The sequence below is a fragment of the Rutilus rutilus genome (assembly GCF_951802725.1).
Source record: "Rutilus rutilus genome assembly, chromosome: 22".
Classification (NCBI taxonomy): Eukaryota; Metazoa; Chordata; class Actinopteri; order Cypriniformes; family Leuciscidae; genus Rutilus; species Rutilus rutilus.
In genome coordinates this window covers 5,281,876-5,295,538 of record NC_140227.1, presented here as the reverse complement: position 1 = coordinate 5,295,538, position 13,663 = coordinate 5,281,876, and the positions used below count along the sequence as shown (strand labels likewise).

General features: G+C 36.6%; 1 protein-coding gene across 2 annotated transcripts in view; it reads right to left on the bottom strand.

Annotated features, from left to right (window-relative positions):
• Positions 1–2,740: 2,740 nt before the first annotated feature.
• camk1b (calcium/calmodulin-dependent protein kinase Ib) overlaps positions 2,741–13,663 on the bottom strand; it is a 54,233-nt gene continuing 43,310 nt past the window's right edge. For both annotated transcript variants that reach the window (XM_084395655.1, XM_084395654.1), the window contains exons 5-12: positions 10,479–10,617; positions 8,987–9,113; positions 7,333–7,408; positions 7,064–7,176; positions 6,783–6,861; positions 5,241–5,328; positions 4,985–5,126; positions 2,741–4,052 (exon numbers count right to left, since the gene is read on the bottom strand). In XM_084395655.1, coding sequence (XP_084251781.1) covers positions 3,955–4,052; positions 4,985–5,126; positions 5,241–5,328; positions 6,783–6,861; positions 7,064–7,176; positions 7,333–7,408; positions 8,987–9,113; positions 10,479–10,617 — 862 coding nt within the window. In that variant the 3' untranslated portion in view covers positions 2,741–3,954. The remainder of the gene's footprint in view (positions 4,053–4,984; positions 5,127–5,240; positions 5,329–6,782; positions 6,862–7,063; positions 7,177–7,332; positions 7,409–8,986; positions 9,114–10,478; positions 10,618–13,663) is intronic.

The following is a 13,663-nucleotide window of genomic DNA, read 5'->3' as shown; positions in this document are numbered from 1 at the left end:
AAGGCTAAACACAGTATGTATATTCTGATGGTTATACATATTTATACAACATACTGCCATTAATATTTTAGTTCAAATCAAATCAAAGACTACGGTGAAATTCAATTTAAACACATTAGGGAAATTGACATAAATCTCATTTTGGTTTAGAAATAGTTTGTTTAGAAAGAGAAATGACTTCAGTTTTTGTTTTAAAGGGTAACTCTCGCCAAAATGCAACCTAGGGTCTTTTTGTTCATCTACCCGAGGCAAACTTTCGTTTAAAAGCATAATTAGAATGGAAACGCCACTTTCAAGTTTGACCGTATTTTCGTTTTCGCTCAAATTGCCTTTTGAATGGGAGTGATTGGGGCACTTCTATGACAGCATCAAAAATCGCTATTTTTAAAACACTAAGAAGGCTCGACACAACTCAAAGTATCACCAGGGGCTCTACAACATGAACTTCAGCATTGAGAACATTGTTTATGTACACAGAGTTTACTAAGAAAGATTTTGAACAACTCACTGTGTTTTCGTCCACCGGCATTTCGTCAGTCAAAAATAGTCGATCTCCGAATGCAACATAATGATTCATTCTAAGTAAAGATGGAAAGCTCCTAAAGCTTAGTTCCATATAAATTCACGGATAGTTTGTTGTTTTGTCGTTAGTAAAAATCAGTATTGACCTTGTATTTGAAAAAGAATGCTCATATAAGAAGCAATACTAAAATTCAGAGTCAGTTCATTCGCATTCGGAGATCGACTATTTTTGACTGACAAAATGCCAGCGGACGAAAACACAGTGAGTTGTTCCAAATCTTTCTTTTTAGTAAACTCTGTGTACATAAACAATGTTCTCAATGCTGGAGTTCATGTTGTAGAGCCCCTGGTGATACTTCCAGCAATGTTGCGTCGAGTCTTCTCAGTGTTTTAAAAATAGCGATTTTTGATGCTGTCATAGAAGTGCCCCAATCACTCCCATTCAAAAGGCAATTTGACCGAAAACGAAAATACGGTCAAACTTAAAAGTGGCGTTTCCATTCTAATTATGCTTTTAAACGAAAGTTTGCCTCGGGTAGATTAACATAAAGACCCTAGGTTGCATTTTGGCGAGAGTTACCCTTTAAAGAGTCAAGCCCTTGAAATTCATTTTGCATAATTACTAAGGCCAATGATACAAATGTTTGGGTTTGCATTTTAGGAGTGTGGAAAAATGGGGCACTTTTTGCAGATTGTAAATCTAATATTGTTGCCATCCTGAGTTGGTTTAAGTTGGTACATTTTCACACCGTGGTCATTCCCAAACTTCTTCCAAGATACTGTCAAAAACACTGTCCAAAAGACATGAACAAATGCAAACCACAACTTCTGCAGAAAGCATTCAGAAGCCAGAGAGGTAGCTATCAACTCTTTATCAAGGAGAACAGGGATAGTCAGAATGACATACTACTCTTACTATTTGTGCAGTGTGCATACTGAGTGCGGTATGTACAGAATACAACAGTATTCCGAATGACGCTATCGTTTTACATCTAATTTTGACTCATGATTAAAATTATGGGGCATAGTAGGCCTATATAATGTGCAGTATGCATTACACAGCACACTTGTATTCCACTCCGAACATAGTTTTATGACAATCATGACCCCGTCTCTGTCGTTAGGTTTTTTTTTTAGGTTTACATTGATCTTAAATTGAACTAGTAAACTTACATTTTTTGCACTTTACATTTAACAATAGCATATATTTCTGAGTAAACATATTTATCTGTGTATTTACAATAATCTTTTTATGTATGTACATAAATCACCACAACATGCTTAAATCATTTGCTTCTGACTATATCAACATATATATTTATGGTAAATCCTCATTTCCACTGTCTCAACCACAGTTACTATGCAATATCTGTGCAAAATACAGTCATACATATACTTTTGAAAACGCCACAGCATGTAAAGGGCTACCACAGCAACAACTGATTAGTTCAATTGAATTTATTCTTTGACCCACCATCTCACAATGGCACCTTGATCAATACAGGAGGTCTGCGCAAGCAACACTGCAGGCAAAATCACATGACAGGATGTTCTTCACGTTGCCTTTCACTATTAACTGTTTTGTACTCTTTTTTTTTTTACTTTAATTTCATCCTTCTTCATCACACATCTAAAATAAATTCAGAAAGCAGATACAGCAAAATCAATAATTAAATTAACCATTTGTTTTCATCTAATATTGTTCAATAAAATGTATAATTCTTGGGTTTTTTTGTTTTTTTTTCAACCTTACATTTTCTTATCTATTAGTAAACGCAGATCCTTGAAAGCTGTTCAGCACCAGAATTACATTTTAACCCTTCCAACAACCATTCTGAACATTATAGACAGATGACAGAGGGTCTATGAAACTGCTGTCACAAATCAGACTTGCATGATATTTGTATGTACTATTACAATATCAATAAATCCAAAACATTTGGTATCGTTTGGGAATTTAGCACTATATATTATGTTCATCCAAAGCAATTACCAGCATATAGACATTTTTGAAACTTCGAGAAGTCTTCCAATGCATTATGGAAAACCACCATCTTCCAACAAACCCGTGGGAAACTCTTTCCGCAAACATCTGGAGATTCCAATTATGTGACTTTTATGAAACGGTTTTTCCATCTAATGTTTTTTTGTTTTTTTTTAAAACTTCTGGATGGGAGTGAATGGAAACAAACAAAACAATAAAATTGGAGTCAAGTCACACATTCATGTCATTTAATGGAGGTTACTTTCATACAGGTTCCAACATTGAAAAGAATCCAAATTTTCAAATATAGTTATATAATTTGGACCACAGCCTCGTAGTGACATGTTTTCGTATCCTATAGTTCTTGTAAAACAACCATTTAATATATCAAAATTCTCTGATTTCTATATACTTCTAAATATTTCCTCCCCTGAGTACTGTTAATGTTGTAATAGAAAGGGGTTTACAAAAAAACAAAACAAAAGCTTTGCCGTATTTACAGGATGGCAGCATTAAACATTAGACATTAACAAAGCGTCCACCGACAGTGCATAGCTTGGAATAGCCGTATATATGCCTTGTAGGTGAATTTGATGGTAAACAGCTATGTTTTAACGTGTACAGCTTCCAACATTCCCAAACGAAAAGATGAAACAAAACATGGTTGAACGAATAAAAAAAGTCAAACAAATTGATACTGAATCCATGAAGGCACCACAGAAAACATTTGAAGCGAGAAAGACGCTCTTAAACATACTGACAATGAATTCATGATCGGTTGAGTAGACTTAGTGTGCAAAGAGACATTGAATGTAAAAAAAAAAAGATGTTTCAAACACAAACTAAAATATCACTTACACTTAATCAGCGCTTCTTATGAGATGTGGCAACATGGATCTAAAATCTGATCGTACCTTAGTTGAAAAGAAAGAATATATACCATTCAGGGTGTGAATCTGAAATGGACAATTTTACCATAACCCAACGCCAAAGTTCTCAATCGAATAAAATGTTGCAGAATCTAAAAGTGATGTGTATTAAACTAGGCCACATCCCAGCAGCCACTGTGGCAAGAGCTTGCATTTTGAATGAAAGGAGAAACAGGCCTGCATACTTTTAGTTTAGGAAAAGAAAAACGAAAGTAGACGGTGTTGTTTTAAAAAGTGAGTTAAAACACTGTCCAATCTCTATCCAGCTCCCACAAAAGCATATATTACCCATGCAGCGCCTGTGGCAATCTTCTCGTCTCCTTTCTTTTCCAACTCTCATTAAACAGAATCCCTCCATTGGAATAGTAGTGACCACATTCCCACCTGGGTTCTTTACACTGCAGTGCCTCCAAGTGGATGCTGGAGCTGCTCAGTATTCCTGGCCAGACTGGGGGTGTGGCAGGACTCCAGTGGAAAAACAGGACAGTCAGTCATTGGTTACTGCAGGATGATTGACACTCAGACCCGACTAGTGGGATGGACATGGTAGGTGCAGTTCTGGATGTCGTTCCCTTCACCGACACCCTCAGAACAGCCACTGTTTTCCCTCCGCAGGGCTGGGAAAGAGAGAGAAAGCTTAGCCCTCATAAGTAACTGACAAAAACGGACACGTTTTTATTAAAATGTTCACCCCCCCCCCCCCAAAAAAAAGTCATCCTCATCACTGCAAAAATGAATTGAAATTATTAGAATTAGATATTATTTAAACGGTAAAATATTTACAGATTATGGGTGAATGTGTTGTACTTTATTCAATTTATGCTAATTTAAATTAAAAAATGGTTTGATTTTCGATACTGTATTTTTTTTTTAATACATTACAATAATAAAAATGAGATATGTATTTTTTAGTGCTGTCAATATTAATTAAAAGTTTGTTTATATGTGTGTATTTACAGTATATTATATATATATTTTTATATATAGTGTGTGTGTGCCTGTGTATAAATATATAGATATTTATACAGTATATATACATATGCATACACACACATATATGCATACATATGTTTGTGCACACACACACATATATATATAAATATAATAGTATATACACATATATTATATAAACACAAACTTTTATTTTAGAATCGATTAAATCGCGATTAATTGATTTGACAGCACTAGTATTTTTTAACATTACAGTTATGAAACTTTGTGAAAAAAAAAAAAAAAAGATTAATTAAAATTAGTTTAAAAAAGAATGCAAAAAAATCAATGGTACTAAAATAGGCTTTGCTGTCCCCTTATGTAAAATATAATTTCTGTCTTTCTTTTTTTTATATTATGGGGTGCAATTTGTTCTGGCTTGACTAAATACTGAAATATACAGATATATGATTGTGGTTTCAAGTTCAGACTGTGTAAATATTTGTTTTGCTTCATTATGACTGGCAGTTGATGATAGTGTCTGTATAGTGTCTGTCTGAATGAAAGGGTATGCAAAAACACAATAGGAAATGTAAATGTGACATGTCTGGATACTGACAGCTCTCTTCCTCGTCCCCCTCGGGCAGCAGCAGGTGTCCATGGCACGGGCTGGGCAGGGTGGACTGCATTTGGCCCTCCTGACTGGTTCCCAACTGCAGCCTGCGCATGTGACGAACTACAGCTGTGGCATTAAATGCTTGCTGTGAAGGATAGCAAGAGAAAGATAGCCACTGAAATCAGAAACCATGCTTTACACCTTTGCAGTACAGACTTTCTCAGATGAGGTCCTTCCACTCTCATATGCAATGATTTACCTTCCACTTGCTTTTGGCAAAGTTCTTCTTGATTTGGGCACTGACAGATTCATGGATGTTCTTATCCAACGCTGTGTCTCCAGCAATCCTGAAGTACAAAACACATTTATGTTCAAGTTTCCTTTGTTAAGTTTCCAATGTCTCATCTGGCTGTATATGTGCCAATACAAGCAAAATATATTTTTGAGTAGCCAATCTGTTGTTTTAAGGCAACGGTTCATCCAAAACGCAAAGCTATGTCATTATCTATTCCCACCTTTGTTCCAAAGTTGTAATGCTCACTTTCTCACTACAGTTTAACTCTTTTGAAGGTACAGTAGATAGTCAACCAAAATGCCTTCACTCTCAAAAAAAAAAAAAAAAATCATTCAGGCCCTTCATAGATATGACGCATTTCAATTTCGTTCACTTTACTTAAACATATCTAATTAGCAGTAATACGTATTTATAGTTAATGAGTCAAACATCAAATATTTAAAGTGTCATCTATGTCATTTATTTAAGTTTGATCAACTCAGTTTAGCTAGATTTAGGAAAGAGCAGCGCCTTCTGCACATGCACTCGACTCAAATGAGCTGAAGTAACAATTTATTTTTCCTATTTTTTTATTTCTCTTTCCTAAATCTATCTAAATTGAGTTGATCAAACTTAAATAATTTTCATAGATGACACTATTTAAATATTTTATGTTAGACTCATTAAATATAAATATGTTGAAGTAAAGTGAACAAAATTGAAATGTGTCATATCTATGAGGGGCCTGAATAAAGGGGCCAAAATTTCAGGATTTGAGGATCTTCCCCTCAGCCACAGCTCTCAAACGTCGCTTCTGTGTACTCAAACGTCATATGACATGATTGGTTACGACATTAGTGAAAACCAATGGCATTCGACATCATTTGATGACAGGCCTGGCACAACAACTTTTCATGCGTATTCGAATATATTAATGAGATGGTAAAGCTGTAGCAGATTTTCAGTGAATCACGGCATAAAATTATAATGTATAAAGCATAATGTAATTTTTTAACATACAGCCTCATACTATTTAATCAAATATTAACACTCCTTCGCAACAACATCTCTTCTCTGATGACGTGTAACACATGTAGTACTTCTTTATGGTTATTTTTTTGTCATTTTCTGAGCTCTACAGCATCTATTTACTTTCACTTCACTATTTCACTATTTACTTTTGTTTCATAAAAGAAAGTTATATGGTTTTGGAATGACACAAGTGAGAATAAATGACACAAGTGTGAAAGAATTCCACAAGCTCTACATCATCTGTAACAGGGAAAGGTATTCATTGTGTTCTTGGATCCGTTGACAGATGTTTGAAAGGTGATGGGGTTCATGACAATGTCTTTTCAAGCAGTAAAACCACAACATCTGGTAAATGTAATAGTTATGCCAATAAATATCTGTATGTAAGCAGTCATTTTTTTTAATTGCTATAAAAGAGACTGTAAAACACAAAGTATTAAAGTGCTATATGTGAGATTTACAGTATAATTGTTGAAGATCAGTCTGAACTCATACCATGGGTGCTGAAGAGCCTGTTCACACGTGTAACGCTGGTTGGGATCCTTTTCCATTAAATGCACAATAAAATCTTTGGCTGAGAAAAGAGCACATTGTTAAAGTTAAGAACATGACATAACTGTTTCCATAATGTCATTGAGAAACAAAGGAAATGTCAGAGAAAAAAAGAAAAGACTCTCCAAATATATTTGACAGCCATTATAGTTTGATAAAATAAAATGTTTAATCAGCAATAAACTTCTGAAAATGTACCATTACAGAAAAAGTTTGTGCTATACCTGAGTCAGAGATATCATCCCAGTATGGCGAATCAAACTCATACTCCGCCTTCAGGATCTGCTCAAAGAGCTTGGCATCATTCTCATCGTAAAATGGCGGATAGCCACATAAACTGAAAAGAGACAGACAGATGGTGAGCCCAGTTAAATTCTTATGAACAAATTCAGTTCAGGTACAACATTAGGAAATTACAGCTGAAGAGACAGAGGAAAGATAGGTACAAATGTAAGAATACACATGTAAAAGCAGCAGCAGTAGTGGCACTCACAGGATGTAAGCGATGACCCCGATTGACCAGCAGTCCACCGCTTTACTGTACGGCTTCTGTGCCAGAACCTCAGGAGCTGAAGGTCAGGGTAAATAAGATCAAACATCAATTCACACGTTTATCCATTCACCCCACCGGCTCAGAAAGCTTTACAACGGACTATGTTTGATTAAATGAAGCAATAAGTCCCGCAAAGCCGTGTTTTACAGAGAATTCACTGTAAAACACGGCTTCAAGGGGCTTATTGCTTTTATAAAACGATTACTCCATAAAAATATTCATTTTAATATTCATTTTATTCATAAAATAAACACCAGCAACAAAAAATATAACGTTATAACACCGAGGTCTTCAATCCTGCTCCTGGAGGGCCACTGTCCTGCAGAGTTTAGTTCCAACGTGCTTCAGCACACCTGCCTTTGAATATTCAGTCGATTCTGAAGAGCTTGATGAGCTGATTCAGGTGTGTTTGATTAGGGTTGGAACTAAACTTTGCAGGACAGTGGCCCTCCAGGAGCAGGATATAACACATTTATTCCTCCGCCAAGCAATGTAGTTCCAAAGAGGTTGGAGGGCGGAGCCAGGCGAAAGCAACACATGCAGCAACAAATAATCACAAACGGCAGTTGCGCAGTAACACTAATGTAATGCGGTCACAGGTGTGTGTTTGTTGAGTAATTTACAACGGCTTCGAACGCGGCTCAACCAATCAAAACCAAGGACCGGAACTATCCGTTTTATAATATATAAATATATCGTGATTAATCATTCCCCTTGACCCATTTGTGATTTCTGCAAATAATTGAGGTACCACCTCACTTCAAATATTGCTATGTGCACTTAATTAATTGGTATATCATATAATCAATTTGTTATTATAATACAATAAATTGATTATAATAAATTATATTATTTATTAATTACTAATTAAAATTGTTAATCGAATGACAGACATTATTTGGCCGGAAACCCAAAGGCTGTAAGTTCAAACCCGAGAAAGGATCATTGTAATCACAATGTAATTCATGGAAATAAATTCCAACGGCTCCAGTAGTGTGACAAAAAACATACTTCCTATCATATTCAGGTTATCCCTGTTAGATTTTACAACTATGTTAATTTTAATGTTGGGGAAAAACTGGTAGTATTCAAGATGAGAATACTGGTTGTGGTTGTAGATACATTTTTAGATATGTTGTCGCTTGCTCCTCTGCAGTCATCCATGTATAGTTGGCAAAGAGACTTATACCCAAGTTCACTTCTCACTTTTTCTGTATAAATAACCTACATTTAATCTCCCTGACACACATACAGGATATTCTTTAGAATTGGGTGCACATGGAACCAGTTTCAACCAGTCATTTCTAAAGCTATGAAAACTTCCAAAAGATAAGGTCAACAACTGAGGGCATACAGGCATACCAGAGGTTCTTACAACACACATTTTATCTGCACATTTTATCAGAAAAGATTGATGTTAGACCAAGTTTACACCTGGAATTGAACTACATGTCCAGACAGAACATTTCATTGGTATTCTCAGTTGTTTTATGTGTATTATTCTCTTCGAGTCAGAAACAAATAGTGTTCAAATCCTTCATCCAGATACATATACCGTACTTTTTGCATATTTGCATATGGAGGCGTGTCTTACCTACATATCCAGGAGTGCCACATGCCGTGCTCATCACACTATCCGAACCCTCAATCTTTGACAGGCCAAAATCGCTGATCATGATTTTGGAGTCTTCATCCAAACTGTAGTACAGCAGGTTCTCTGGCTGAATCAGAAAACAGACACAAAAAGGTGATTGAAACTTTTGTGTGAGCGGTATATACAACACACAGAAAATGTAATTCGGACGTTTACTGTCACTGGGTTAAGTGATCAGACACACACACACACACACACACACACACACACACTCTTTTTGTATTCATGTGTTAGCAGAGAGACGTAATTAACCCAGGCAAGAATCACACTCAACATCCTTCACTGCACTGGTTATAAACAAACAAACTTTGCATAACGACTAGCATAACTCATGTTAACTGTAACACCAGAAACCATGAAGGAAAGTAGCTGGTTAGAAAAATTGCATGATAATAACTAACTGTTGCAAAATTTTAAGGGTTGATCAACACCTCTAAAATATTAAATTTACATCTTGTGGATAACAATGTATATGAGCAAAACTCATAAAAAAGTGCATTTCCACTACTGTTCAAAAGTTTTTTTATAAAGAAATTAATGCTTTTATTCAACAAGGATGCATTCAATTGACTAAAAGTCACAGAATTGTAGCTTGAGCAGCAAATCAGCATATTAGAATGATTTCTGAAGGATCATGTGACACTGAAGACTGGAGTAATGATGCTGAAAATTCAGCTTTGCCATCACAGGAATAAATTATATATTGTAAATATATTACAATAGAAAACAGATATTTAAAATTTCACAGGCTTATTGTTTTTGCTGTATTTCTGATCAAATAAATGCAGCCTTGGTGAGCATAAGAGACTTCTTTCCGAAACATTAAAAAATATACATTACTTTAACTTTTAAACGGTAGTTGTAAATGAAAATAAAAAGCTAAATATTTCTACATGGTTTCTAGGGTGTTCAGGTGGTTGCTAGGTGGTTACTATGGGGTTCAGGGTGATTTTTGATGGATATTTACTGGCCAAATTCCCAAGATATGGCTTGAGTCACTCATAAACTGTTGAATAAATATAGTACAAATAATGCATGTATATTGGAGAGAGGGAATTACACTAGCTGGACTCAATGGATAACCAGGATTCAATGTGAATGAGCCAACCACTAGACCACGACGCTGACCTAAATGAAAATTCTTAAGATAAAATGCAGTACAGATCCTTCATTTTGAACTTATTCTAAAGTTTAAAAATGGGGCCGGAGACATTGATTGATCCATTTACCTAGAACTACTTTCCTGTTCTCTGGGGGCAAAGACCCAACTATTAATATCATGAGCACTATCAAGGACTCCTGAATGAAATGATAAAGCTGGATGGGAAAAGAAAAGGAGACTTTAAACTTTCAGAACAGATTTCTGACACTGAATCGTGGCTTTAATCTGCTTGATCAGACTCGTTTCCCTCCAGACCAACTGCCGCCTCACCTTCAGGTCTCTGTGCACAATGCCCATGTCATGCAGGTATTTCACAGCGTCCAGGATCTGCTGGATGAGCTTACTGGCATCTTTCTCAGTGTAAAATCCTTTTTCCACAATCCTGTCGAAGAGTTCGCCACCGGACACTCTGCCAATGGAAAAACAGAGAGATGCTTGCAAAGCCGTCTTTCACACACACCAACGCACATGCTCACTTCTCTCTCGTTTTTTTTTACCCGAGACAGACTGGCGCACAGCAGGATCCCAGCAGAACCACATGCTGATGCTGTACCGCATCACAACCACCAGATGAAGCTGTTTTACTCATTTTATGTTGAAAGACTAGGCAGTCACTCTCTCTCTCTCTCTCTTACACATTTACTTGCTCAATCTCACTGTGGTAAACTTCAAAGATGACTCATTAAAAGTGCTGTAGTAAGAAGACGATTTTTATTCCTCAGAAGTGGTGACACCACCTATACTAAGGAAATGTATAATTATTCTCTGGCACTATGAATATTATGGTAATATAATATAAGTTTGGCCATAGACCAGGGTAGCCTACTGTTTAAAGTACTTTGGAAGAGCAAGTAAATTCCATGGTATTTGATTATGCCAGTTAATGGTATAAATTAAAGTAGCAATACCATGTGATACAATCACTATAAAATGGTGCCACCATAGTACTATTCTTTTGTAAGGATGATCTAGGTTTTACAACAATAGCATTATAAATAGTTAATTAAAATAATAATAATAATAAAACAAACATTTAAAGGAAGAGCTTCTCCACCCTTCCTAAAACACAATTTGCTTTGAGTGAATTTCATGGACATGTCAAAAAATGCCCAGGTCATATTTCACATTAAAAATCAATGCAGGTTTTTATTTTTATTTTTTACATGTGACATTTTCTCTTCCAATTATAATTACCATAATACAATCCCATTCTCTATAACAGTGTTCCTGGAGTCCCCAACACTGCACATTTTGCATGTCTCCTTTCTCTGGCCTTGTCCACACTAATACATTTTCGTTTGAAAATGCGCCTTTTTCTCTCCGTTTCGAGACTTTTTGAACAAAGCTTTTTAAATCTGAAAACGGCGTTTCCGCGTTGTAGTGTGGACTGTGAAAACTGAGGTATTTGAAAACGATGACTCATGTTTATTCATCATGTGACGCATATTGTACCAGTCGATATTCTTGTGCCTGTTATGTGCTATTCACTTTCTACTTTAATCCGGACACATTTGAAAACGGCGATTTCGTTTTGGATTTGTACTGTGGAAAAACAATGACATTACTTACATTGTAAAGTAACATTTTTGGTATACTTTATGGTAGTATTTGTTGTAATTAATATAATTTAGACTTATTAAAAAAAAAACTATTACAGTAATGAGAATGATTTGTTTGTTTTGTTTTATAGTAATGAGAATTTGAAGTTTTTCACATTATGGTAATGAAAATTGTGCTTAATTGTCATGAAAATAATTTCACAATGCAATAAATTTCATTGGTCCTGAAATGTATAACTTCTTTAAGACATGTAATAGGAATATCATTTGTTTAGATTTTGGGGTGAAATGTGTTCTGGCCATTTCTGTGAGATTCACCCACTTGTGGAATGGACGAGACATGCTGTCTATGTGCGTGTCAGGTTACAGTGACACATTATTCAGCAGTGAGTGTTTTGTCTGTTCGCGTGTGTAGGATGAAGGCAATGCTGAGGGTGGGATTTCATAGTCTGTGGTATTTGAAGCATCAAGACTGTGGGTGCTAACACACACACACACACACATATATATATACGCACACATACAGAGTTAATGTCTCGCTGAGTTGAAAGCCTTGGCAAGCTTGGAGTCCTGCTGTCTGCATGCAGAGCTGCCATCACCCGGAAAATACGACAATGAACATCTCTCGCATCCTTTTCTGTCATTCTGTCGCTCTTGATCTCTCTGTTAACACAGCTGTAGTGGAAACCGACCCTTTGCTGTGTTTCTCTCTCCATCTTTTGTCACCCGTGATATAATCTGTCTCTCCTCTCTGTATACACATCTAACTCTCTCTCTACTGACATTTCGGATGGTGGGTGTGAAGAAGCAGGTGTGAGCATATTTTCCTGGCTCCGTTCAGCTTGTGCGCCTGTGTGCGTGTGGTTGTTTAGCCTTTTCCTTGATTTCTCAGTGGAAAAGACAATAGCGAAGCTCTCTGGCACATAAGTAATTAAAACAGGTTGACACTATGACACGGCGAGAGAGAGCCGAGGGGGGTGACACACGGAGTCATGCATTACCTGCTCCTCTGTAGCTCTATGGGGCCTGTTAGAAAGACACACGATAGATTCTAGTATTGTGCCGTGTGTCTCCTGTGGGTTCATCTAGATGAAGTGTGTCATTACTTCGATGTTAAAATGCTTTTTCCCCCCTCAAATAACAGCTTAACGGTGCAGTAGGTGATTCTCTGCAGAATTTTTTTTTTGTTATGCTGGTTGAAAGTCTCCTCATATCCTGATAGCAATCACTCTGTTAAGCGGTCTAAATTTATTTTTTTTATAAATATATGTCGTCTGTGGAAGGCGTAGGACCATAGAATGTTCGTTCAATTGTATCGTTCGGTCCGAACGATCCTATAGCATGTGTTCCCTGTCGGTCAATGTGTGTTTGCATTCCACTGCACAGGCTGTTCACGCAGACATAACAAGTCATCGGCGCGTTCACGTACGCTGTGCAGACAGAGCGAGAATGGCAGGCAAGCAGCAACAACAAGCAGATTCTCATCGTGGAACCCTGGCATGCGAGAAATATTAATATACACTGATAAGTTTTGCTAGCTAAACAAACCGAAAACTAGCTGCATCTAATTCCGTTTTTAAGAAGTTGTTTACGTTTGGTATTGTAGTGTTACTAACTGTACTTTAAAGTTTTCTCACCGGTGAATGACGCATGATGTATTGCAGTAACGTTGTCTCCGGTCTTCTTGGCTGTGCGCGTTCATGCTTTCAGGAGGCGTGGCTTTGGACGGCGATTTGCAGGGAGAGTGGGACGTACGCTTTTAGTGCTATTAGGCTAAAGTTAGCGTTTTCCCAGATGTCCTACTGCACCTTTAAGTCTAAGTAAACCAATTGCAGGTTAATTTCCCTCAAAAGTTGTTTTCAAATCATTTCTGTTTGTTTGAGCATCCAGACCAGG